Consider the following 26,529-nt stretch of genomic DNA (forward strand, 5'->3'; position numbering starts at 1 on the left):
ACAGGGCGTTATTGGGGTAACGGGACATACCAATTCATTCAATCATCATCATTACGCGGGCGGCATCATTACCACCACCTCTCCTCTATTCATGTAAACTATTGTACAACACCAAAAGAAATCCCATTGAAGAACGCTTAAACTCCTCACTATGCAATAGAAGTAACTCCAAAAGAAAAAAGGAGGAAACGAAATGGGGAAAAGACGGGACAGAAAAGATGCAGTGAGTTCACCGCCTCGCTTTCTTGTTCTCGTCCTCCTCGGCATGCGAAGCCATGGCCTCCGCCAAGTTACACTCCCTCACCAGCAGGATCTGCGTGTCTGCCAGGCTGGACGTCGTCACGGTCGTCCCCAGTATCCAGCCATTCCAGATCTTCTGCATCACGTTATCTGTGCTGAGCATGAGACACCCCTTCATCCCCTCCTCGTCCCTCGGCGTGACGGCCAGCAGCAGCCGCCTGGCGCCGGAGAACCTATCCACGACGTGCCACAGACAGCCAAAGATCTGGTCGGACTCCTGTTCCGGGTAGTGCAGCTCCTCAAAGGCGCACGCGACGTACTTGACCCTCTTGGTGTCTTCCCTCTTGAGGAAGTAGACCATGGGCGAGTTGAAGCCGTACTGGTCGTACGCCTCCAGCTCGCCGACGAGGTACAGCGAGTCGAGGCGGAAGTTGAACCACGCCCTTGGCGGCCGCGCGATGGGCGTGTCGCTGAGCAGCGCCGAGATATTCCATCCGAAGGCGAGCTCGTAGTGCTCCAGCCCCAGGGCGCGCGACTCCCGGCAGACGCGGAGGATGACGGGGCACGTCGGGTTGAAGACGACGCCCTCCTTTGCCGGCTCCTCAGCCCTCGAAGCGCCGCCGGAGCGGTCGAGGAAGGCCTGGCGGCGGGCCGACAGGCGCGAGTCCCGCTCGAAGCAGCACGCCGTCACGACGCGGGGGACGACGAGGTAAGACCAGATCTTGAGGCGGATCTCCGGGGGCAGGTCCGGGAAGCGGTGGAAGTGCTCGTGCGCCCCCGCAGCGACAGCGGCGGATGCGAGGGACGCCGCGCGCGGGGCGTCCAGGCCGTCGTCGAAGACGGAGAACTCGAGCCAGAACTTGGAGGCGGACGTCAGGGCCTTGAGGTGGGCTTCCTCATCCGGGAGGGGGGGCGGGGGGTTCTCGATCTGGGATGTCATGGCGGGACGATGAGATGCGGTCAGGTCGGAGAAGCGGGCGGGGAGTGAGAGGTGCAGCGCGGGTCATAAAATATGGCCGAGAAGGGGCAGTCCGGGGCGCTGTGAATCTATGATATTGGAACTGGAATCATGGTAGTGATGATTGGGATTACCACGGGGGCAAGGTCGCTTTGTGGCGGATGAGATGATGTTGGAGAGAGTACAGAGCGTGGCCGGAGCGGTGCTTTGCGACAGCCAAACAGCCCACTTTCCCGTTCGGGCCAACTTGGCCACCTCGCCTCGGCGTCGTTACTGGCGAATCACGTTGGGATAAGGATCTGCGCCCAGATGTATTGCCGTCTGATTCCCTGCTCTCGGTTCCATTCAAGAAGTGAGAGCCAGATCTTGTTTTTTTCTTCTTTGGATCAGGGGTGTAGTGCTACAGGTCGGTTTTCACATGAAGACTTCACCAAATGGCAACGGGCGTCACACGCTACAGATGCGGTTGAAAGACATATCTTGTTGTATGAATAATAACCCAGGCCATCAATTGATAGATACCTAGTTTCACTCCCGATGCCCAGTTCTGATCTATTCCGCTGTTTGGATGCAACTTTCCAATCGGGTATTGTAACTCCTAATTCCAAGTAGTCCGACAAAGAAAAATCGTAAAACATTCCAACATCATGCTCTGTGAGCCGCCGCAAGCGACTACTTCGGGATACGCTCATCACCCGAATGATGCTCTGTGGTCGTGATCTCCTTATCGGCATCCTTGCGGAAAGGCTTGAGCAGATACACCCCTCTGTAGATGGCATTTTGCCCCTCACTTTCGGTCCTGGAAATGTAGACGTTGCCCAGGAATGAAGCAGTAATTGTGCACTAGGGACAGACATGTTAGAATTGTTGCGCGTAGTAGACTGGCTGAGGATGTTACTCACGATGATCATAAAGGGGCAGATGGCGACGTAGGCCCACACAATACCCATCTTGGCGTCGTGGGTGACTGCAGCTTGCTCCGCAGCGGGCAAATTCTTCAACGTGGTAAAGTCTCTCAGAGGGGAGTCGTTGCTGATGCCGGAAACATTGTTGTATACCGTGGTCAAGATCGTCAAGCCCACAGTGCCTCCAAAGGGGTAGGCAACGGCCATGAGGGAGACGACGGCTGCAATCTTCTTAGGGAAACGACCAATACCGTGAAGGGGAACCGGCATGACACGGAGACCAGTGCCGACACCGGTAAGGGCCATCATCCCATAGACGGTCGGGTCGTGCTCGGTGGAGATGGCCCAGGCAATCAAGCCGATACCGACCATCTCCAAGATGGAGCCGAGAAAGATGGGAGGGAACGTCTTCCTAGGCCAGGAGTTGCACATGAAGGCGGAGACGTAGACTCCGACACCCAAACCCGGCGTAAAGTACAGCAGCTGCGTGCCGGCCTGGTCGGCTGACCAGAGCTTTACCATCGTAAAGTAGATGTTACAGAAGTAGAGGACAGAGTACATTGCCATGCCGGTGGCGAAGGATGTGTAGAATAAGAGGCCGATGTCCCTTGTGCGGACTAGCTCCCACGGAATCATGGCCTTTTGGGAAGGGAAATGACGAGCGAGAAACTTGCCGGGAGCCATGTGGTACTCGTAGACTATGAACGAGATGCTGATGATGAAGCCGAGGATGAGGGTGACGAGCACCGCGGCGCTGTCCCAGGCGTACGTTGCGCCGGCCCATGAAAGGCCGAGAATCAGCAGACCGAAGCCGAAAAGGAAGAGAAACTGGCCGCCGACATCGATCGTTTGAAGGCGCTTCGCAAAGGTGGTACGTCTGCCCGTTTCTGTCGTCTCGTCGAGCTGGGGAATCGGTTGAGGCCCAAGAAGTTCGGAGCGGAGGACGAAGTAGATCATGAGCATGCTGGCGAAAGCGATGGGCAGATTGAGTCCGAAGCACCATCTCCAGTGAGACTTTGAGGTGATTTGGCCTCCGATCAGAGGACCAAGTCCCCAGCCGATGATACCACCGAAGAAGGAGAAGATGGACCAGTTCTTGGCATTCTCGCGCAGCGTCACTCGGTCTGCAATGCAGATACGAACCAGAACATTCAGTCCAGCGCAGGCGAGTCCTTGAAAGGCGCGGCCGAGGAGGAGCACGGCGTAGGCGGAGGTGGGGGCGCCGGTGCAAAGCGCACTGCCGATGAGCATCAGGACCAGGCAGGTCTGGAGGGAGGTGTGACGTCCAAAGATGTCCGCAATTTGGCCCCAGAAGGGAATGAACGCAGCGGATGTGAGGTTGAAGGCGGCAATGATCCAGTTCAGTTGACTAGTTTCACCTGTCGATCTGTTAGCTGCAGTATTCATAGCAGGATTTAGACGGGAAGTGACGGACGAAAGTCGGCTGCGATCCAAGGAAGCGCACTCGCAACAATGGTGACATCCAGAGCTTGGAGCACGAATGGCAGAAGCAGGCCTGCGAAGATCCTGACTCTGTAGACCAGTCGCGCCTTGCGTTCAGACTTGCAGGTCGGACATGCTCCAGCTGTTGTGTCGTATTGGTGGTTGCATGCTGAGTTACTCGTGGTTCGTTCTACCTTGCCCTGTGTGCCGATGTGTTGGTCGGTGGCGCCCTCGCTGGCGACATCCTCTGGAATGCCCCCCTCAGCTACGGCGGCATTCGGTGTATGTGCAGTCGTTGTCTGGCTGGCATTCTTCTTGGCCTGGATAGCGCGGTAGGCCTTTTTGCCCAAGTATATGAAGACCATGTCGACGATAGTATTCCTTCCTAGTCTCAAGACAGATTCTGAGCTGCAGGAAAGCCCTGAAGTAGTGGAGTGAAGTTGCAGAACAAACTTTAATAGTGGGACGGAGGGCTTATATGATATGCTGCTGTTGTTAAGAGCCTCGAGTCTAGACAAAGAGATGGCAGATGTTGGTGGGCATAATTCAACAAGATCAGAGACATGGGCGCCTCATATATACCTTACGCCCGAAGAGACATAGGTGAAGGAATATACATGAAGAAGCATCCACTCGGAGACCAGGTTCTCAGATCCATCACTAATGGAATCAGCCACCGGACGGGTGAGACCACCAGTCTAGTCGAATGCGAGAGAGGAGCAGGCAGGGAGGCCAACGACATGGCCTATCGGAATAGGTTGCCGCCATGGTTCTGGCGATGTGCAATGGGGAGAGCAGCAGCCAGGCTCAAGCCCCATTAATGGCAGAGAATTCAATCAGGAAGACGCAACAGCACAGCCCGAGCCCTTGTGAAAGGTGCCAGATGGGGAGACTCCGTCGCTTTCGTCGCATTCGTACGTCGCCCTTCCCGTCCACGAAGCGTTGCCGGGAGAGGACAAGCATTTTGGAGCTTGGGCCAGCATGACCAGCCCTATCGCATCTCAGCCAGTAGATAGGCTCGATAAGAGGCATGGCCCCTCTGGGAGAGGAGCTAAGCAATTAAGCGAGTGCGAGGGTGGAGCAGTGGCAGCTCGAAGGGTCCTGCCGCCTTGGCTCAGGGCGCATCTCCTCTCCTTTGACTGCACCTTCACTAAATCATCCTGGTAGGCAGTCCGCTAAGCTTCGTCGTCGTGGACGACATGCGGCTGACGTGCATCTCTCGCATGGGGCACAACACCTCCGCCTTTACGACGCTACCGTTTGGACTCTCCTTGCATCTTATCTCGCTGAACCAGGCGCGTGGACCTCGAATCGAATGCCCAAAAGGGAATCGTTCAGGTAGCACTGCGCCTCTTTACACCGAAGTTCTTTTCCACTTCGCATCACTTCTCGGAACTCGGCACGCCAAAGGAATTTCCGCATGTCGACTTTCTGATTCAACTGAGGTTGAGTAATTTCATTTCAACGGCTGGAATTTGTTTCTTTTTGGTCGAAACGTCCGGTGTGAAAGGAAGCACTTCAGCAGAGGAGACCTGTCATCTCATGTAGAAACTCTGTTGTTCATCCCAAGTCACATATGCAAAGCTCTACGAGCTCTTTTTTTTTCCCGCTGAAAACAGAGCAACCAGATGGCCACGTGGGTCTGTTGTTTCTCATCGAGCGCTACAGCATCGCATCGCGGAATGCGTTGCGTATCAGTAGCCACCGTTTTGTATCTCCAAATCGAGCGAAAGCCGGCGGGCGGAGTTGGGGCCTGAAGTCGACGCACGTGGCTTCGCATTGCTCGTGATCTCCATCGACTGTCGCAAGCCCCATCTCGAGACTAGTCGGATAGTTTCGCTTATGTGCTGATCTCGAGCGAAGGCCTGTTGAGCTACGTTCCGCACACTTCTTACCTTCAGACATAGCCACCGGCTCACCCAGCACTTGTTGCGAATGGTGTTGGCGCACATTTACAGCCAGCACTCCAAAACATTTTGCGCAACTCTTCGCATTCTATGCGAGAATACCTTGAGCATAAGGTCACTGCCAGACCGTTTTCTTTACTTGATCTACATAATCTAGAAGCCAGTAAATGCCCAACTTGGGCTTATGCTTACGTCTACTTTACACGCCTGGTATCTTAAAAAGAACTTTACTGTCCGAGTGGAGAGTTTTGGCTAAGTAGATTGCGAGTTGGTCCAGTTGCTTCACCCATCTAATCACCTTTGTTATGCCGCCTTTTTTACTTTTTATCTTATTTTTGTGGACTTCCGGTCTTGTTCATGCTGTCATCCATCTCGTCGTTGTCACTATCTCTATTTCAACTCTTATATCCTTGACGATTTCCATCATCTCTGTCGCTTTCCCTATCCGCCTGAACACCATAGGCCTTACAATAAGGTAGTCACAAAAATCTCCACAATTTTGCCGACAAGCCCCGAAGATCAAGAATGTGAGCTACGGGGAAGACAGGGCGCAATCATAATGTGTGATAGTCATCGGACGACACACTCTTCGTGAGGCTTGATGTGTGAACAATCAGATCACTCATTCTTATTAAAGATCATTATCAATGGCATATGTAATTGGTCGCTCGCCTACATAGTATTTGCTTGTACGAGCCTCTCTACTATTTGCGACACTGTGGGTGTAAGTGAGATAAAATTGGACGGCAAGAAGCATCTACTATTGGTAAGAACCACTGGGTTTAGAAGTCGAATGCGACTCGGGATTCTGTAGTTGAAACATGTCATGCAACCTACTTTCAGATCATGTCTTTGGTTGCTGAGACTGTCCACAACGATGACCTGGTTGATCCGGCGGCCCGGCCGACTATCAATAGTGGGGCCGAACGGGACAGTTCTACTCATCCAAGGCCGAATTGCCGCTGCCCTCCGGGGCAATGTGGCGATGACACCGGGTTGCACTCGGGAATCGGAGCAGGCGCTAAGACGACGCAAGATGGATCAAATGCAATCAAGATGGCGGGGAAGAAGGACGTGGAATGCTGTGTCACCGGCACCCCAGGTTCCGCAACGCCGGGAATTCCTCGGCGGAGGGAGGAAACGGCGAGGTGTCTGGCGGACGGTCTCGCGTCTTTGTCAACGGACCAACCAGACGAGCTGCAAATGATACCATCTCCGCGTCAGCTGGCAGCGGGATGGGTCAGCCACTAAGCGCACGTTAGGCGCATGCAGGTGACTGCTGTTGTGACCCGTCAGGACGGGTTTAGAGCCCACCGACAAGGAGGCCGTGGGGGGAACGGGCCTGGGCCGCGGTGCCCCAGGGCAGACGCCAGCCGTTTTCGGCCCTTATCCACAACTCACAGTTAGCGACCTTCCCGTCGTGCCGTCCACCACGTCTTGGTCCTTTGATCCGAACGCCCTCAGTGGAGAGGAAATGTCACCGGCAATCAGGGAACCTCAGAACTGGTCTTTGGTCCGTCCGGTCTTGGCCCGGAGAAGCGCGTTGGCGTTGGTTGGGGCAGTCCAGCCCGCTGAAGAGAAGACATTACCTATGCATCGCCGACCCATTAACATTGGCCCGTAGACAGTTGTAAAGGAAGCCTCTCGGGGATATGGAAAAATCGCAACACAGGAGGAGGCTTGGTATGATTCAATGGCTTTCGCGGCCTCTCTGCGCTGCATGGCTACTGTGTTGATTGCCGGATGATAGACTTCTTCAACACATATAGCACAGCACCCTCTTACTCCTTATCTACTGCCAGCGCATCAACAGTATCTCAAATCAAACAAAGCCGCTTTAGTGTTGTGTTCGGCTCGCGGGAGAGAAGCACACGAAAAGGCCCCGCATACCAATCAGACCCCAAGTCGGCACAAGCGTTGTAAGTAAAGCGACCCAAGACTTGACAGACTTCCCGTTGGTCCTGATCGCCGTGGTTTCTTGGCCGCCAACTGGGCACATGTCAGCGAGTGAGAGTGGGCAGCATCATCAATAATACCGCAGCCTGGGGTCCGACAGGGTTACAAGTCACATTCGGTCTTGGACTCTCTGTCTGCCATCATTCATCGTCACCTCGCACCAGGGGAAGCTATCCCCGTTCCAACCTCCTCCACCTTTCCCACTTTCAACCCGCCGCGGCGACCCCTGTCCACCCTGCGACCCTTGCGATTTCTCCAATAAGCCCATCCCGCGGGGGAATGAATCATTGCCCACATTCTTCACCTTCCCCTCTTTTCTCTCTTTTTTTGAGTCTCTTCTCTACCGACGCCGCGCCGTTTGGAATACATGGTTCTGGTTGAGGGTCGATAGTAGCCTCTCATCGTGATTAAGGCCAATTCGTCGGGACTCTTCGGGATTGCTGGGGAAGTCTATTCGAGGCCAGACTATCTATCATCCGTCTTGTTCGGCCGACGTTAGTGCAGACCCCGGAGGATCTTCACGAGCGAAGAACAAGCACGCACTCACATCCAGCCAGCACACCCCTCGGCGCCGGAAGTCAGTCAGTCAGCCGCCAAGCAGGAGGGAAGGGCATTTGAGTGTCGTAACCCACTCCAAACTCACAACCCCGGTCGCCTGCCTTTCTGTTCTCGGGTGGTGGCATCAAACGCAGTCGATCCATCCGTCCAACCAGCGGCGGCCATTGCCACGTTCTTCGATATTCCCCTTCGCCCGAAAGGCTCTCCAACCTTGCGCCTGTCACGTCCACGTCCTGCACTGTTGCGCAGAGCGTGTTCTTAGCCTGTCCACAACCCCGTGGGGTTCACAAGTTCACCAGCCTGAAGCGGCGAAGCCAAGCCGAGCCGAATCATCTGCACCTACCTGCACCTGCACTTGCACCCGCCTGCCTACGTGCCTGCACATGCGCCGGGTGGTGGAGGCCTGCCTGACGTCGAATTTCCAGAAGCGCCCATCGCATTGATTGCATCACGGCTACCTTCGACCTACCATCTAGCGTCCGTATCGCCGTCAAACGTTGCCATCGTTGCAGCCGACCCAGGCACTCTTTTTCCAGCATCCCCGTCGCCCCCGTCGAACCCGATTCTTCTCTTCTTTCCGCGGCCAAACACAGTCCCTTGCAGCTAGAGTGTATCCAGCAGTAAATTTCCCAGCAGACGACCGGACCGTGCGCAAATATTCGTATAGCATCTGCACTCCGAAGCAGAGAGGTGAGTGACGGGTGCCTGGCCGATCTCTCCCGGTGTCTCCTCGTGTCATTCTCGTGCTTGTCACGTTCAAGGACGAGTAGTCATAATGTCTAGGCTAGAGGCTGACTGTTTCCAGCCACTCCAATCCTCCACGACCATCTAGCTATCTACGCCAGGTGTTTTCTACCGTGGTAATCGTTTCCGCAATCACTGGCCGTCAAAATTGAACCATTCGGCATCGCCAGCGGCCGCACGCAATCGCTCACCGAGCCGGTAGGTGGCATTTCTCTTCCTCTCCCCTGTCCTGATACCTTTATCCAGAGAACAAAAGTCTCGGCAGATTACGAAACTGGTCTCCTCCCAAATTACCATCTCACGTCGGCCCTGCGGAGCGAGTTTCACAAGCCCCCAAACCCAAGGCCAGACCCAGCCAGCAGAGCCCAGTTTCCCCCCATCCCAATCCCCATCCCACCTGCTCCCCTCCCCGTTTTCCTGTCTCCCGCCATCCCAGTCAAGCGCCTACTTCCGGTTCTGCGGTACCTTTCCAAGCCCCAAGACTGTTGCACATGTGAAAGGCGTGCCTCGAGGACAAGACCCCGGGACCCCGGAGGAACTGCACGCCAGCCCATCCCAGTCTGGTTGGTGGGGGGTTCCACTTGATCCCATCTACTGCCTTTCCCATCTCATCTCCATCTTGCTTTGGTAGAGTGCAGCTCTTGGTGTGCTAGTGCCTACCTGCCTACCTAGCCGCACCTCGTCGGTCTCTCCTCCGACTTCCTTAGGCCCGTTGATATATTCCTGGTCCATCCCACGTTGTAACCGAGCCGACTCCTCCTTCCCTTTCTCCTCGCGCAAGTCTACCCACAGTATACCCATATGTCGTAGCATTGTCTAGTGTAATGCCAGCGTACTGCTTCCAAGACTGTCACTACTTCTACCGCACGGCGCTGCGCGGACTGAACATCAGCACCAACGTCTCCCCCCTCTACGCTTAAAGAGGTTACGCATCCGCCGCTGACAAAAATGCCCACTCAAGTTCGAATCTTCTCGCGACCCAGGCCTCTCGGCGAGACCCTCGAAAAGTCCCTGAACAACTCCTCGGTTCCTCGCTCAGTTCCCGATACCACTGATCTTCTAAAACAAATCGAGTCTCCAAAGCCGACGAGGAGCAGCCAGGACGCCAACTCTATGGCAGTCTATAAGGACAAGTCCGTCGACGGCGGTGTCACCTTTGCCGCGCAAGATAGTCTCAAGCAACTACCCATCCCAGAACTAGAGGTCACCTGCGAAAAGTACCTTACTGCTCTGAAGCCGCTTCAGTCTGGACGAGAGCACTCCGACACTAGGCAGGCCGTACAGGATTTTTTGAAGAATGATGGCCCAGCCCTTCAGGAGAAGCTGAAGGCTTATGCTGTAGATAAGTCCAGCTATATCGAACAATTTTGTAAGTTCTCAGCACAGACGGCTTCCTTGAGCGTGCTGACTAGTTTAGGGTATGATTCTTACCTCAACTTTGACAACCCGGTTGTCCTTAACCTGAACCCCTTTTTCCTGCTGGAAGATGACCCAACTCCGGCGAGGAACAATCAGGTAACTCGAGCGGCGTCACTCGTGGTGTCGGCTCTGGAGTTTGTTCGTGCCGTCCGTAAAGAGGAGCTTCCCCCAGACAACATCAAGGGCCAGCCTCTGTGCATGTACCAATACTCCAGGCTATTCGGTACAGCGCGTGTGCCTACCGACAATGGCTGCCAGATCGAGCAGGACCCCGATTCGAGGCACATCGTCATCATGTGCCATGGCCAATTCTACTGGTTCGACGTTTTGGACGGCAACCATGACCTGATCATGACTGAGAAGGACGTCTCGATCAACCTGCAGACAATCATCGACGACGCAGCACAAGTTCCGATTCAGGATGCAGCAAAAGGAGCCTTGGGTGTTTTGAGCACAGAGAACCGGAAGATTTGGTCGGGGCTGAGAGACGTATTGACAAGGGAGGAGGGCTCCAACAATGCCGATTGCCTGGGCATAGTCGACTCCGCCCTGTTTGTCTTGTGTCTGGACTATACCGAGCCAGCCGACGCTGACGCTCTCTGCGGCAACATGCTGTGTGGCACCAGTCTGGTCGAGAAGGGTGTGCAGGTTGGGACCTGCACGAACAGATGGTACGACAAGCTGCAGATCATCGTCTGCAAGAACGGCAGTGCTGGAATCAACTTTGAGCACACTGGTGTGGATGGCCACACAGTTTTGAGATTTGCTAGCGATGTGTACACGGACACGATACTGCGCTTTGCGAGGACCATCAACGGCCAGGCACCGACCCTCTGGGCGTCGACGAGTCCCGACCCGGCGAAGCGTGACCCCGACAGCTTCGGTGAAGTCAGCACAACCCCCCACAAGCTCGAGTGGGATTTGAGCCCCGAGCTGAGCATAGCTGTGCGTTTCGCCGAATCGAGACTCGCAGACCTCATTGAGCAGAACGAGTTCAGAACGTTGGACTTCAAGCACTACGGGAAGAACTTTATGACGTCGATGGGCTTCTCCCCAGACGCGTTCGTTCAGATGGCCTTTCAGGCTGCTTACTACGGTTTGTACGGCCGGGTTGAGTGCACATACGAGCCCGCCATGACCAAGATCTTCCTCCACGGGCGGACCGAAGCGATCCGAAGCGTTTCCGACGCATCAGTGGACTTTGTCCAGACTTTCTGGGCTGATAACCCGGCGGAGCAAAAGGTTGAGGCGTTACGAAAGGCATGTCAACGGCACGTGAACACCACGAGGGAGTGCGCAAAGGCGCAGGGCTGCGACCGCCATCTTTACGCTCTCTTCTGCACTTGGCAGCGTTCCATCGACGAAGAACTCAGTGGTGTGAGCACCAATGGCTACTCCAGCCCCATTGACGGCTACTCCGAGCGCGACTCGGGCTCTGCTGTTGGGAGCCCCGGACGGGATTCGGTTCTCTCCCTCAACGGCGTCGATGTGCAGTCTACGGGCCGCGCGCGCGGCGACAGCACCAACTCTCGCAACGGCAACGGTCAAGCCTCGATGCCGCACATCTTCGCCGACAGCGGCTGGGACAAGCTGAATAACACCATCATGTCCACTTCCAACTGCGGCAACCCATCACTACGACACTTTGGCTTTGGGCCTACTTCCGGTGACGGGTTCGGCATCGGCTACATCATCAAGGATGAGGGTCTCGCAATCTGTGTTTCGAGCAAGCACCGCCAGACCAAGCGCTTCGTGGATACTCTCGAGAGCTACCTGCTGGAGGTCAGGCGCATACTCCGAATCACATCCCGCCGCGGCACAGGCGTCAGGCAGACGCGTGCCCGTGAGCTCGACCAGCCGCGCCCGAAGCCGGTCAAGGGAATCAAGTCTCGCGGCCGCCTAATCACGGCTCACGACGCGATCAAACCCTCGATCGCCAGATCTTCGACGGGAACGCAGTCACCCACCGAGGAAAGCATTGCCCTTAGCGAGGACGATGAGATTGGCGGATGTAAGTAACTGATGGAACCATGCAAAATAGTGAAGTGTTTGCTAACTTGCTATTGCAGATGGCTTCTTCGATGCTGGGATGCTGCTCCAAGCGCTCAAGGCCCGTGGCGAGAATCTCGACAACGGGGAGACGAAACCCTCGGAGCGTGCGGCGGTGCAGGCGCGTCGTAGGGAGATTGGAAAGAAGCTGAGGCTGATCGACTACTGATCCGGCCACTTGTCTGTTTTCCTGTTTGGCTGCCTGAAGCGGACGCGGTGATGTTGTACGACGACACGTTTTGTGTATGACTGGAACGTGGACAATGGATATTGGGTGGTACAGGAATCAATGCCGTGACACCCCTGAGTTTGCGCAAGCTGAGCACATGGAGTAGCAAGCGCTTTTCTTTCTGGAAATATACCCTCCATTCGGATAAACTTATGCATGGTCCGTCGATGTTAGTTCTATGATCTTATGGTCTGCACCTGTAAATCAGCAACATTGACGACAGAGCGCATTAGATACTAGAATTGCACATGTGTCAAACAGGATTTCGGACCCCGGCACCAAATCAAGACATTTCCCACGACCATTTCAGAAGTCTAGAAGGAATCTGATGCAACTTACAGCTGCGTGTGAGTTCCATGGCGGTCGCGGAATGTCTCGGTCTCTGGCGTTTTCTTCTATGTGGTACCCAAGGGATACTTACTCCAAGTGAACCATGGGGTTAGACCAGATATTCACGCAATTGACGGATCCTTCTCACCTTTGTTCATCCCGTCCGTATCTGTGAATGACGAGAACTTGGTTCTTGTGTCTGTCCATTGCATCATGAATCTTGCGCGTGGCACATTTACATGGTATTATGTAGCACAATCCATCCCGCTGCAATTTTGAAATTCTCTATCACGAGGTACTGTCATACACTGGTCTACGGGAAAAGAGTTTCCATCTATTGCCGGCGTAAGCTAGAGAGTTGCCATAAAATTTACAAGAAAAAAGCAACAGGTATCATCACATCAACATCCCTGCCCCTCAGCTAGCACGCACAAGCGGAGGACGTGCCTGCTCAAGCGAGCTCATGCATCTGGCCCCGGTGGCCATCGTTGGTGGCCGGCGCCTCGTGAATCGTAGGCTGCGGCTGCGCAAACTGCTGCTGCTGCTGCGGAGGAGGCTGTTGCGGCTGGTACCCGGCGACGGTTTGGGTGCTGTACCGGTTATCCGTTGCTTGAGACACGGACATGGGGCTCGTGGTGTCTGCGCGGTCGGGCACCATGTTGCCCGCCGCGAAGTAACCGGGCTGTCCAGGCTGCTGGTAACCGCCCTGGGGAGGAGGAGGCGTGCTGCCGTAGCTCTGGGGGTATCCTGCCACCGGGGGACCGCCGTACTTGTGGTCCCACACCTGACTTTGAGTAGTCGTAGCGTACTGGTTTTGAGGGGACGCTTGAGGCGGTGGTCCTCCTTGGTAGTTGTTCTGAGCCATCTGGGGCTGGGGCTGGATTTGAGGAGGCTGCTGGTTTTGGTTCTGGGCCGGCTTCTTCTTCTTGCGGAGGATGAGGAAGATTGCAAGGCCGACGAGAGCAATGACAGCCAGGCCTCCAACAACGCCTCCGACGATGGCACCAACGGGGGTGGAAGACTTGTTGTCGTTACTATCGTTGTCGTTGTTGTTATTATTGTTGTTGTTGTTGTTGCTAGTAGGGTCGGAAGCCACTGGGTCTGCAGGGGAGCCGGTTCCGGTCGCGGTGAACCTGCCGGACGCACTCGGGGCCCGAAGGCTCGAAGTAGCGTCGTCCGTTAGAGCGAGCGGTACCCAAGTACGCCCTGTCTGGCCCTCAAAGGTCGTCACAGCAGCTTGTGCCGTGGAGATTTCGAGGGTGTTGCACCAGTAGTCAAAGACGCTGCCCGAGAAGGAGATAGTGTTGCAGTATGGCCTTGCTGTGTTGGTGCTGGACGTTCGCGTTAGCTTGAGAGAAGAAGGCAGCATCACGTTCAGACGTACCACTTGAGGGTATACTTGTCCACCATGCAGCCATTGTCGCAAACGCTCGATGAAGAAATCTGCCGAGCGTCGTAACAGGTGCGGCGCGCACCACAGTCGTCTGCGTCACAGCATGCCACGAAACCCTTGACTCGCGAAGTCGATGTGAAGAAGATACAGCTGGCCGCAGTGCCGCAAGTGTAAGCAGCGCCGGCACGACCGGAGATGTATCCGCAAGTGTTATCCGGAGCAACAAGCACGGTGGTCGCGGCTGATGTTTGTCTTCTCCTCAGATCCGCGTAGGCGGGCGCCTTCGTAGGTTGCGGGCTGAATTGGTCGAGCGGCAGGTTGAACGTTGTGGTTGCCTCGGGCACGGCGTACAATTTCGCATTGGCGAGTCCAGATAGGACCGCCAGGCTTGCGATGGATCGTATCGAAGTCACCATGATGACTGAGTTGTGTTTGAAGTTAATCAGACGGGCGAGCACTGATCAATTGTGAGTTACGTCGAAGTAGTCAAGGGAGACCAAGCAGGGCGGGGTGGGAGAAGAATGAGGCCCTTGGGCATTGAGAGCTGGACGCCATTATAAACTAGGCATTCCTTGTGTTCCCAGTCCTCTACGCTCGATTGTTGTCCTACTCAACATGCTCGGGGCGCCAGCGGCCGAGTACGAGTTGTGCTGTTAGAAGCAACTGATGTGAGCACCGACGGGGACCGGTGATGCTTGGTTGGCTTCGACAGCGAATCGCAAGGTGCTCAGCCCTAGGCTAGCCAATTTCGTATCATAGTCGGGAAGCTTGGCTTTAGGGGAGCGACTAGCTAGGCATCCAGGGTTCAGCCAGACCAATTGCGTTGCGGTCGGTTCCTTGTGGCTTGCAGGAGCTGAATAGAGCAAGCCGTGTTAGTGCGAACCAAGAGAGAAGGGAAAGACAGCCGCTTGGCGAATGTTTAAAGAGCGTGCCCGAGAAGGCGGGGTCAACGCGGAAACAAAGACAAACGATAAAGAGGGAGAGTTCAGCAGCGTATCAAGCGCTGATAGATGTGGATGGGGTTGATGCGGAGGTCTACTGAGAGCTAACAGTCCCAGCCGAGACATTTGCAAACGACATTCTGAGACTTTGATCGGGCATCATTCGCAAGCGCCCTTGAGTTGCCAAGCCGTCGCATCACAGCCCCAGCATGGGAATTCCTGCTTAACGTCCTGCCATTCCCAATTTCCAGTGGTCTGAATTTCTTGGTCGTCGCTTAACGGAAACGGTTCCGGCACCTTTGGAGGAATTGAGGCCGTCGTGGACAGTTTATGACGATGCTGACGGTTGGACGTGTGGAGTTTGTCTCGTTCGGTATGAATTCGCGAGCACCGAACATGACGATCGAATCCTTCAGGATAGCAAGGGCACTACAAGCGACAAACCATGCCGTTGGAAGTCGGATTTCCCGAGATTAGCGGCTGATCGGTGCGTGTCCGGCGTGTGAACTGTCGCCCTTGAGCCAGCCTGGCCTAGTGGTCCTCAGCAGAGAAGACACTATCTTTCCTGGCTTATCGGCCAACCCAACCTGAAATTAGACGAGAGCATCGGTACAAGGCAGACTTCAGCCTCGGGCCTGTGCTTTCTTTTTCGGGTCAGGTCGAAATAAGGGTGGTCTGATAGTTCGCACGAGAGCCGTATGCTAGTAGACTTGCTGCCTACGCTGCGTTTTCTCTCGGGAACCGGAATATGGCCTGACGGAGTGGCGGAATTGCCAGAGAATAAATTTCACACGTGCAAATTGAGTCTGGGCTGGAGGACTCCCAAGCCGTCGTTAAAGTCTTTTCGCGTGTTATTCGGGGGCTTGTTTTGCAAACGACGGGGGAACGGATAGCGGTTCGGGCCTGGGCGAGGCTGATATGCCAAAGATCCATGGCGCTTCAAGGATCTTGTTTGTGCCGTTTTGTGGTCGGTAGTAAGGAATGTCCACAGAAGACAAGGCTGCTGCAAAACAAGACTTCTGTCGATGGCCATGTAGACGATAAATAGAACGTAGAGCCGCTTGGCAGACGTTTGCTTGGCGAATAGGCATTTGTCTGTGATTACGTAACACACCCCTCTATGAAGTCCAAGCTCCAACTCTTGCCCAATCGTCGTCGGTAAGGAACCCTGCAACCGTAACTGCAACTTCCAACTGCAGTAACAAGCTGCAGAAATCCGTGAACACCGTGATTTTGGTTGTGTCGCATGCAACAACTTGCCCTGGCAGGTTGGAGACTGTTCAGAGTACCTGGTCGACATGCAGCGCTGAGCATCGACGTGTTCCTTCCCGCCTGTTTTTCATAACACAAATTTGTCGAGTCTGATGACTTGATTGTCAACGCGTCCTAGGCTGCAGATCACTCATCTGAATCCGGGCCCCAGTGCCTGGTCAATCACCACCGAGTCCTTTTGTGACTCTGAGTGAATCAACACACAATCCGATTTTGTGGGCCATGCACCAAACTCGCCGCCTCATACCACTAGACATCTGCTCCATGCCATGACGGACCTCTCGCAGCTCCTGCCTGACTTTCCTGTCAGGCAATTTGCTGGACTCGTGCAGACTCTCGAAAGACACCAGATATCAACCACCGAGCTCCTGACCTTGGATGTTGTTGACATCGGCAAGCGTACGCAGTTGCCGCTTCTTGACGTCAAGAGGCTATGTGCAGCTGTCGTCGACGCCCTTCATCGCAACTTTGGTCCCCCACACCTTGATTCGGACGAGAGCCCGCCTCTCAAGCGATCGCTCACAGACCTGCAAAATCAATGGTCTACTATCAGCACTCTCGACGATGACCTAGACAGAGCGCTGGGAGGAGGGGTGCCAACCGGATACGTGACCGAGATCACGGGAGAGAGTGGTGCTGGGAAAACGCAATTCTTGCTCTCTCTGCTACTCGCTGTTCAGCTACCCCCTCCTTATGGTCTTGGTCGGCCCGCCTTGTACATCACTACAGAGGCTCAGTTGTCCACCAGACGACTGTCACAAATGATGTCAGCAAACCCGCGACTCAAAGATCTTCCCGATGATGAGAGACCTTCTTTCGACGGCATCTCAAGCACATCGACCCCTGATCTCGAATCACAAGAGCACATCCTCCAGTTCCAAGTCCCAGTCGAAGTTGAGCGACGCAACATCGGCCTCATCGTTCTCGATTCCGTTGCTTCCAACTACCGAGCTGAGTTTGAGCGCGGTGCTATGGGCAACCAGGGATCAAACATGGGAGCTCGAAGTCACGAGTTGACACGGCTGGGTGCCTTGCTTAGAGAGCTGGCTCAAAAGTACAGCCTGGCTGTCGTGGTATCCAACCAGGTTGCGGATCGGTTCTCCAGCCCACTTGCGGTCTCCAGAATGCCGCCGCCTAGTACCAACGTAAGGTTCACTCAAGAGAGCCCACTGGCGTCAAGGAGTAGAGGCCCGCCGCCAGACTTTTCACTATCCGCTGTCGAGCCGCCGTCGTCTATGGCGGAGCAGTTGCGGTCTAGCATTCCAGAACCTCCCGGATTCGATGATGTCGGACCCCCGGCCCTGCCCGCGCTGGCATTGGATCATCAGCAACGGTGGTTTACAGGATGGGGTGACGACCCTCTTGCCGATTACGGCCTCAAGACGCCAAGTCTGGGACTGGTCTGGTCGACGCAGATCGCCTGCCGCATTGCGCTATTCAAGAAACCCGTCTACGGAGTTCATCGACATGTGGACGATGAAGCTGAGGATGGAGGGGTGCCAGCGCTCAAGAACTGGCGTCGGTGGATGAAGGTGGTCTTCGCTCCGCATGCCAAGGCGACAGGACAGGGATTGGACGGCGCCGTTGAATTCGCGGTGACGATGGCAGGGTTGAAGGCTGTCACAAAAAAGACGAAAGCCGATGGCTTGCCCGTTATCGCTAAGGAGTCACGATGAATCAGGGACTCATCCAGCTGCACGGTTATGTCTCCAGCGGGCTGGCACCCTTGCGTCACCAAGCACAGGGACGCATGTCTGCTTCCGGGAGTCAGTCTGCACACCCCGAGCCCGCCACTGTCCGATGTATCGTTTGAGGCCTTCGTAAGCCATGACAGCCAGGCTCTGTGTCAAATGACGAGCATTTGACGTGCCAGGCATCCAAAGGACTCGGACATGCACAGACAAACAATCAACACGGGGAAAGGTGATAAATACACTACATACGATTAGAGATGAAGTTGGCGATCTGGGCAACTCCACACGAAGCGCGGAGGGTGGGGTCCTGTCAGCGAAACCATGCATACTCTATACAATGGCGGCATTATGGAGGCGTGCCACGCCTGGTACCAAACCTGACGCAAAGCATCGGAAGAAGCTAGAAACGTAGATACCAGTGTGCGCAAAGATGAAAAGAAATGACGGAAACACGGAGGGTGTTTGGAAACAAACTGGAGCTGAAAATAAATCACCACGTTCAAAGAAGGCTTTCATTTCCTCAGGGAGTGTACTGCGATACGGCGGAAGCGTTTCAAACATTGCCCAGGCTGGTACGAAAAGGAGACGTGGGATTTGATATTAAGGACCACCTCCAGGCTCGGTCAGTCCCAACAATTGCTTACGTACTGAGTGTGTTCGTACCTGGCTGCCGCAGCGCGGGTGCCAGAAGGGTGGAGGCGCCGGGAGGGTGTTCGGTGAAGTTCATGACGGTCCAGACCAGCCGCAAAGTCACGTGCGTTACCCCGTGCTCCTGCGGCGCTCCGGAGAGTTTCATTCGTCGGTGACATCTGACGGAGGAGTGAGTGGGCCCGTTTGCTCCTGCAGCGTGCATGCCCGTGTGGACTAAGGTAAACGCTGAACACTGGCCACAGGACTCCTCTCTAGGCACCTTGGGACTGTGAGGTGGGCACAGGACACTGGCCACTTACCAAACACTGCCCGTCCATGGTTTCGTACTACGGTCCCTAAGAGGTACCTTATGCCACCCTGAGCACCACCAGACCTGCTGGCTGCACTGCACTAGAAACCTTGACGTAGTAGCCTGCCTTACTCCGTCCGACTCCTACCTCACTTGACCGGCTTTGTTGCTTTCAACACCTCATCACGACACCTCCAAAATCCATCACCTCCCACCACCACGCCAACGCCCATTTAATCGCCCCGCCTGCCTCCGATCGCGACGCTTTCTGATCTCTGCCAGTCTTCGCTCCATCTACGCTTATCACAATGAACCCCGAGTAGTACGTTGCCTCTATCGCCTCCTTGCGAAGGATCTACGAAGCCTTTCGGAGCCGACATCAAGCTGACTATCTCCCGCTGCAGAGTCCCTTCATCCATCCCAAACTCCTGCCCTCGTCGTCCTTCTCTCGCGAAAACTTCGACAGCCATACAGCGATACCGTTTCTCTCGTCTCCATGTCGATACTAACCCGTCCGCAGGTACGACTACCTCTTCAAGCTCCTCCTCATCGGTGACTCCGGTGTTGGAAAGTCTTGCCTGCTTTTGCGATTCGCCGATGACACCTACACTGAGTCCTACATCTCCACCATTGGTGTCGACTTCGTATGTGCTCCCATTCCGTGCCGCCCACCGACCGCCTACTAACGACGGATGGCAGAAAATCCGCACGATAGAGCTCGATGGAAAGACGGTGAAGCTGCAGATCGTAAGTTGACCTTTGTCGTCGATACGTTCAAACGCTCTGTTTGCCGTAGTCACTGACACTTCTGTGCGTTTGCTGCAGTGGGATACTGCCGGCCAGGAGCGTTTCCGCACCATTACCTCCTCCTACTACCGCGGCGCCCACGGCATCTGCGTCGTCTACGATGTCACCGACATGGACTCCTTCAACAACGTCAAGCAGTGGCTTCAGGAGATTGACAGATACGCCACCGAGGGTGTCAACAAGCTGCTCGTCGGCAACAAGAGCGATATGTCCGACAAGAAGGTTGTCGAGTACACCGTTGCCAAGGTACGCCGCCACCTGCCCACCAGCTGAGCGCGATGCTGCACAGGCGGCCTCCAACCTGCCAAATGACCACCCCATCCAAAGAAACGGTTGCTAACCCCGAAACAGGAGTTCGCCGACAGCTTGGGCATCCCCTTCCTCGAGACCTCTGCCAAGAACGCCAGCAATGTCGAGCAGGCTTTCTTGACCATGGCCCGCCAGATCAAGGAGCGCATGGGCAGCACGACCGCGAACAACACGAAACCCAGCGTGCAGGTCGGTCCCGGTCACGGCGTCTCTTCGAACTCGGGCGGCGGCTGCTGCTAAACGTATCGATCCCGATTATTCTCGAAGCCCGCTTTCCTTATCTTTGTTCTATGGCATTTACGGATTTGATCGGCGAGGGGAAACAGCTGGGCAGACGGGTGAGGGAGAATTGCACAACCTACGAAGGTGTTAGGAACCGGATCCAGCTCAACTAAAGCTGTGTCGCTTGCCTTTTCTCTCCTTCCCTGCTGCTGCTTTCGTACTTCTTCTACGCATAGATGAGTGTTGATTTGGGTTGCCTCGGCTACATTTACACACTGCACACGCACTCGACAGACAGATACCTCTGTAATGGGACCACGATGTTGCTGTTTTTCGGCAAGACACAGAACACCCCTAGATGCACAGACATCCGAGGGCCAGACACGCATAGGCTTTCGACCGAGAATACATCTGGGGATGCTGAGGGGATGGGCAGGAATCAAGGGCTACGAGGCTATCTCTACGTGTGAAATGTGTAGGCTGTGTTTTGGGCTGGCGCACCGTGTACTTTGCAACCGAACATTGCTGGCGGCCGGGTGACGAGCACATGATTACCACAACGTGCGATCCGCGAGAGACGACGGCTGGACGGGAGCATCCATCTCCCGCCGGGTCCTTTTATCTCCGTGTCTCTCCTGGGCTGTCTTGTTTTCTTTGGCGGCTGCTGCTTTCTGGTAGATAGGGTCGAAGTAATGTGCAAGTGACTTTCCTTTTCTCAAACCGATATCCCGACATGACGTACGGGCTTGGTGACTGCTGTTCCGACAGTTCTCATCAACCCGATTAGTTGTGAACGTCTAGGCTTCCATGAGTTTGACAGCGATGACATATGACGTGCGACGGTACCCGGGGGCATTTTTCGGATGGGCCGGCGGTCATCGGGCGCGGTCTCACGTGGATTGGGCTTGGTTGGGGGTCTGTCTGTACTTTTGGGGGTTGGTTGGGGGGGGGGCAAGGGAAAGGCAGGACGGGAGAAGGATTGCGCCCGCGGGCATTCCGCAATCCGGGGGACACCACGCACGCACATGACCCCGCGCGGTCACATGCGTCACTTGGACCTCAGTCGATACCCACATCTGGCCCCGATAAGCCAAGGTAGGAAGGGGAATCCTCTCTTACTAACGCGCCACTCCTGCGGCCGAAGACTGCCTGAATGACTGAGTTGGTAGGAATTCATGTGAAGTCTGTTTGTAAATTAAGTCCTGATGGCGGAGAATAGGAGACAACACTCAAGTAACTGAAGTCGTCAACAACGGTCAATTCAGTCACTTGGCATGGTTCTTGATAGTGACACTTTTTGCGGCTTTTGAAGTCCTTCTTTTCCTATCTAAGGGGAATCAAATCCCTGGGTATTATTCGTGACTACTTGAATCATTAAAGATTCGCCAGTGAATGCAGGTGAAATCCTCGGTCTTCCCAGCCGAGCAGCAAGTTTTCCGCGACCTAAAAGGGGAAGATATCGACTCCCCTTTTCCTGTTGAATCCTCTTCCCCGATGTCGCCATTCACTCGACTCGCCCCTGACGATCCACGACAAAAGAAACCGGTCGTTACGCTCATACAAGTACAAATGCTTACAACAGAGTGTGATGCCAGCCCACATGCTAACTCGAATACTAATGAAGAGAGAAGAAGTGGAAAAGAAGTGCGTCATGCAAGGCCGAGAAACTTCAAAGCTTTGCGGCTGTTGCCCTTGTTGCGAGACTGCTGGGGAGACTTTTTCATAAACATGGGCATCAGACGTCTTTCCTCGAGGTCCAGATCGCTCTCGTAGTCCATATCGACGGTCAAGACGGATGCGCCGTCCCCCATAATCTTCTTGTCGGCCCTTCGAGACTTGATCCGCCGGGTCTTGATCGTGTCTGCAATGGATGAAGGCCGACCTGACGTCTTGATTGAGGCCGACCTCTTTCCCATTCTCCTGCTGTCCGAGGACGGCGGGGACATGGGAGGGCTGACGGGCGGTTGGTTGGGCTGGGGGAACGGAGAGAAGTTGCGCTTGTCTCCAGGGTTGAAGCCTTCCTCAGGGAGGTAGAATTTCGAGACGTTGATGAGAATCTTCCACACCGTGGACATGAAAGTAGAAATCTCGGCATCGGTCGCCTTTGATGTCAGGAGGAAGTTGGCCTTTGAGACTGCCATGCCATCGCGTGACGACGATGAAACACCGGTGTTTGAACCCTTGGATTGAAGGGATCCCGAGCTCGAGGCCAAGTCGCTCTTGTTGGAGATACGACCGACAGAGCCGCCGCGGACGTGGGTAAATGGGAAGGGCTCCTTGGCATCGGCATCGATGACTTGGGCAACCTTCATCAGGTCAACGCCAACAAGCTTTTGCAACGCGAGTACAGTGGCAAGATGATCAGGAGGGTAATCCAGGAGGAGGAAGCGAACTTCAGAGTGAGCCGCGAAGTATGTCTCGAGGTGAGGAACAATGAGAGTTGCCAAGAGATACGAGTTCGTGAAAGGGTTGTCATGAGTCTGGTTGGCCAAGGGTTGAGCGGTGAACGACTGCATTGCAGTTGCAATGAGGTATCTTAAGACATTGTTAGATGCGTTGACCAATCAATTCGAAATACAACTTACCTGAAATCCAGCTTTCCAGTCCGGGAAATGCCATTGGACTTAGTACCCAGCTTCTCAAGCTGACTCGTAATTGAAGATACAAACGTCTTCTTGACCCCCTTCTGTGATCCAATAGCCAAGATCTGGTCGATTCGGTGGTCATTCTTCCTGGGGCTACCACCCGGATCCACGTCGCGGAAGATGGGTTTCCACAGTCCGTCCATCTCAGGAAGAAGGGGAAAGTTGAATTGAGAGAAGCCTCTTGCCTTTGGGGGGAAGTAGATATTGAGAACAGAACGAAGTGAGTTCTGCATCGCAACAGCTGTCTGGCAGTGAACGGTGTTGAAGTCGTGGAACTTATCCTCTGGCTCCGAGACCGTGGGCGGCGGCGTTGCGGCAGGTGTTGGAAGAGTAGATGTTGTAACGGTGGTGGACACGGGATGGAGCTGCCTTGGCTTGTAACCCGAACCCCGGTAGGAGAAGGGATCGTACTCGTCCGCGTGAACGCTCTTCGCAGGTGTGAAGTCGGCCACTTGTGACTCCCCCGCTTGCCATGTAGGAGTTTGCGGAGCTGATACGTCGCCGTCAGTGACGGAAGTGCTGGAAGAGGGCAAAGTAACCGGGTAGGTGCCCTCTTTGAAAGCTCGAATCATGTACTCTAGGATCGGGTCGGGGCTGTCGTCTTTGAAGTGAATGACAAGATCCTCTGAAAACGGAAGCACTGGTTGAAATGTAGGATCCTTCACGACAATCTCCTCGGCATCGGTTCCTCGGTCGACGTATTTGTTCTTCGTGTTCTCAGGCTCCCTGGGTGCCTCGCTCTCCTTGGGACTTGGGGGAGGTGGCGGCAGGGTCTTGTTCAGTCTCGCCGGCCTCACATATACTGGTTTTGGTGTTGCGACTAGCTTGGCTTTGCTGTCCCGCCGCTCTGCGTCCTCAATAAGCTCAACAACCGAAGATCGACGGTGTTCGGCGCCTTTCTTCTTTGAAGTGGTGCCATTCTTTTCTCTGAGGCGCAGTAGGGTGTCCCGATAACGTGAGTTGCTCCGGTGAAGTTGGTCCACAGAGTAAGATCTTGGAAGAGACCTGGCGGATGAGGTAGACTTCATTCGAACTATTGATGCTTGCTCGATAATGATAGGCTCTGTTGAACGAATGCTAAACATATCAGAGCGTGGAGAAGCCACATCGAGAAGGCCGGGAGGCTTCGGCAGGGGCGACGTGAACGGGTCACCAGTCTCATATGCCTCACCGACGCAGCTTGGCGAACGAGGTGGGGCCGGCGCAACTGACTTGTTATCGAAGTTGAAGTCAAGAGCTGCAAATTTCTCAAGCTCATCAAAGTTTGTGATGGCCAGCCTTGGCGCTGGGCTGTTGGTCTTGGGTGCGCAAATTGCTTCATCCTCCTCGGCGACGGTATCCTCGTCAGACTGTCCTCCAAAAACGTAAAATGGCGCCGTGTCACCAAACCGGTCCGCATAGCTGTACAATGGTAAACTCATGCTCCGTGGGCGACCAACGGTAAGGTCGATGTCGCTGTTTGGCTGGAGGTTTTCGGTCTCCCGGTCTAGGGCATCAGCAGCTCTCATAGCTCGAGTGATGGGGTCTTCGACGACATCCTCCGTTGTGTCCAAGAAGGAACCTCTGGAGGCGGCGGGATGCGCGTCCAAGCCAGCGACGCCACCCTTGACAATCTCGTTAAAAATTGCCTCGGCCTTGGAGATGTCGCCGTTGGTATCGTTTCGGGAGATGGCTCTAATGCAGACAGTCTGCGCACTCGGGGTGCCTCCGTTCATGAAGACCAATCTCTTGCGCTTGGGGGTGGACTCGTTGAGAAAGACCAGGGCTGCTTCCCTTCTCTTGGCGACAGCATTGTGAACCCTCCTGACGAACTTCCGGGCTTCAAATGGCTGGTCGGGGTCCTCAGGCTCGAGAAATTCCTTGACACTGGGGAGAATTGCGATTTGTGAAGATGTGGGTAGCAGGCGCAGCTGGGTTGAGACGAGGTCGATGGGGCCCTCGAAGGCCACGAGGCCACCGTGATATTTGGTAGGCTCGGGCATTGGAGCAGGATCATGCAGGACTGGCGATGGTGTCGAAATAGTTGATGATGAATTAAAACACTGTAGGCATTAAATGCGGGTGGTCGCAATGTGGTTGAAGGGTGACGAAGAGCAAGTCGAAGGAGACCAAGCGGAGGGGAAAGGTGCAGGCGAAGAAGGTTGGTTGACGAATGGAAGGAAGGTTCGATGATGTGCAACCAGTTGCAGATATCTCACACTTTGGCGCTACAGGACCGGGGGATTGGTCGGCAACCGCAGCGGTAGCTCCAATGACCAGAAACGAGATATGGTCGTGTTGAAGATGGAGAAGCTCAACGGTCATCTAATCTGAAGAAAGAAAGATGAGGTGGAGGACATGGGGAGGAAAAGAATGAGAGATCGAGCAGAGCGGACACCGGTCCAAGCCTTTTGGAAGTGGCTTGATCCACCGAGCAGATGTTCCTGATTTAGGGAACACAAGGAGAGGATTAAACAAATAGTTCGCGTTTCCGGGCTGCGCCCCAAGCCGCTAGACTGGTAGCGATTGGGGAGGCTGCCGAGAGCAGAGCAGACAGTGTGTGTGATGATGTAGAGCGAGGGAGACTCGGTGTCTGAGATGTAGTGGTGGTGGTGGTGCTGGCTACTTGTTTGGTGATGTGTAATTATTGCGGGTGGTCTTGGTCTTGATCTTGTCCGAGCCAAGGCAAGCTGGATGCAGATTTGTTGACGTGGATGCGGATCTTGGATGCGGTTGCGGTCGTGTCGGAGTGGGTTGGGAGCGGCTGGCGGCAGCAGATGGGCGAGTGTCTAGCCCAAGACGGTAGTGGGTGCTGAACGAAATTAAACGGCGTCCTTGCTTGGATAGAATACGGATGCGCGTGGCTCTGGAAAGAAAGCAAATTACCAGGCAAGGCAGGTGAGGCTCATGCCCAGTGTGCTAGAATTGAAGGCAGGCTGCCGTGGGCAGATGAGGCACTGCGGCAGAGCTCGACTACCTTAGCCTCCGCCCTCACGCGCCCGGGACACGAATCCGACACTCGAGGACGCGCAGTCTGAGAGTGGGTGCCTTACTTAGCACCCAAGGTACGTGAGATATTGCAGCTTGCCCACGTTTGGGAGCTTGGTAAGACCAGACAGAGAAGCTAAAATGCACAGCAAAGCGAGAAATCGTGCTGTCCGCGGGACAGCGGGACATGCATCCACACAAACATAGCTGACTGGTGTCAGGGCCGGGGTGTTTGGACGAAAAGCTTCGCACTAAGACGTCGGGGTGGGATAAGACGGGGACACTCCTGGTCGTTACGCATGGCTTGAGGCTACCAGATAGCGCATGACAGGGGCGCAGAATGCGACAAATAGCAGAATTTTGCTTCTTCGTTCGATTCGATGCCGGTGTCTCGCAGGAACCAGTCCGTCGGCTTGCCAGCACCGGGGAACAATGGCACAGCTGTTTGACAGTTGTGCAAACCGCCGTCACTTGCATCATGATCGCCAACGTCATGTCGCCGTTTGACATGGTTCTCGTGAGGGCGAACGAAGCAAAGCGTCGTCGTCGTCGCAGAGAAATCGACGCTGGTTACACGGAGGCAACATCGCTTGCAGAAGGC

At 54.9% G+C, this 26,529-nt stretch overlaps 7 protein-coding genes across 7 annotated transcripts; 3 read left to right on the forward strand and 4 right to left on the reverse strand.

Annotated features, from left to right (window-relative positions):
* Positions 1 to 229: 229 nt before the first annotated feature.
* On the reverse strand, positions 230 to 1,180 carry GCG54_00002149 (uncharacterized protein; the record flags this gene model as incomplete). The annotated part of the gene is made up of 1 exon (XM_045402245.1): positions 230 to 1,180. The coding sequence occupies one exon, from the start codon at positions 1,178 to 1,180 to the stop codon at positions 230 to 232; it is 951 nt and encodes a 316-aa protein (XP_045258607.1).
* Positions 1,181 to 1,870: 690 nt separating this feature from the next.
* Positions 1,871 to 3,911, reverse strand: GCG54_00002150 (Efflux pump roqT; the record flags this gene model as incomplete). Its single annotated transcript, XM_045402246.1, has 3 exons — positions 1,871 to 2,041; positions 2,101 to 3,482; positions 3,539 to 3,911. 3 exons carry the CDS (start codon positions 3,909 to 3,911, stop codon positions 1,871 to 1,873), a joined length of 1,926 nt encoding a protein of 641 aa, XP_045258608.1.
* A 5,748-nt stretch (positions 3,912 to 9,659) lies between these two features.
* On the forward strand, positions 9,660 to 12,348 carry GCG54_00002151 (putative mitochondrial carnitine O-acetyltransferase; the record flags this gene model as incomplete). Its single annotated transcript, XM_045402247.1, has 2 exons — positions 9,660 to 12,141; positions 12,200 to 12,348. The coding sequence occupies 2 exons, from the start codon at positions 9,660 to 9,662 to the stop codon at positions 12,346 to 12,348; spliced, it is 2,631 nt and encodes an 876-aa protein (XP_045258609.1).
* An 841-nt stretch (positions 12,349 to 13,189) lies between these two features.
* On the reverse strand, positions 13,190 to 14,547 carry GCG54_00002152 (uncharacterized protein; the record flags this gene model as incomplete). Its single annotated transcript, XM_045402248.1, has 2 exons — positions 13,190 to 14,069; positions 14,123 to 14,547. The coding sequence occupies 2 exons, from the start codon at positions 14,545 to 14,547 to the stop codon at positions 13,190 to 13,192; spliced, it is 1,305 nt and encodes a 434-aa protein (XP_045258610.1).
* Positions 14,548 to 16,613: 2,066 nt separating this feature from the next.
* Positions 16,614 to 18,020, forward strand: GCG54_00002153 (DNA repair protein rhp57; the record flags this gene model as incomplete). The annotated part of the gene is made up of 1 exon (XM_045402249.1): positions 16,614 to 18,020. The coding sequence occupies one exon, from the start codon at positions 16,614 to 16,616 to the stop codon at positions 18,018 to 18,020; it is 1,407 nt and encodes a 468-aa protein (XP_045258611.1).
* A 1,266-nt stretch (positions 18,021 to 19,286) lies between these two features.
* Positions 19,287 to 20,334, forward strand: GCG54_00002154 (GTP-binding protein ypt1; the record flags this gene model as incomplete). The annotated part of the gene is made up of 5 exons (XM_045402250.1): positions 19,287 to 19,297; positions 19,499 to 19,622; positions 19,678 to 19,725; positions 19,804 to 20,031; positions 20,137 to 20,334. 5 exons carry the CDS (start codon positions 19,287 to 19,289, stop codon positions 20,332 to 20,334), a joined length of 609 nt encoding a protein of 202 aa, XP_045258612.1.
* Positions 20,335 to 21,965: 1,631 nt separating this feature from the next.
* On the reverse strand, positions 21,966 to 24,943 carry GCG54_00002155 (uncharacterized protein; the record flags this gene model as incomplete). Its single annotated transcript, XM_045402251.1, has 2 exons — positions 21,966 to 22,851; positions 22,902 to 24,943. The coding sequence occupies 2 exons, from the start codon at positions 24,941 to 24,943 to the stop codon at positions 21,966 to 21,968; spliced, it is 2,928 nt and encodes a 975-aa protein (XP_045258613.1).
* Positions 24,944 to 26,529: the final 1,586 nt, after the last annotated feature.

The sequence above is a fragment of the Colletotrichum gloeosporioides genome, assembly GCF_011800055.1.
Source record: "Colletotrichum gloeosporioides strain Lc1 chromosome Unknown consensus_84, whole genome shotgun sequence".
Classification (NCBI taxonomy): domain Eukaryota; kingdom Fungi; phylum Ascomycota; class Sordariomycetes; order Glomerellales; family Glomerellaceae; genus Colletotrichum; species Colletotrichum gloeosporioides.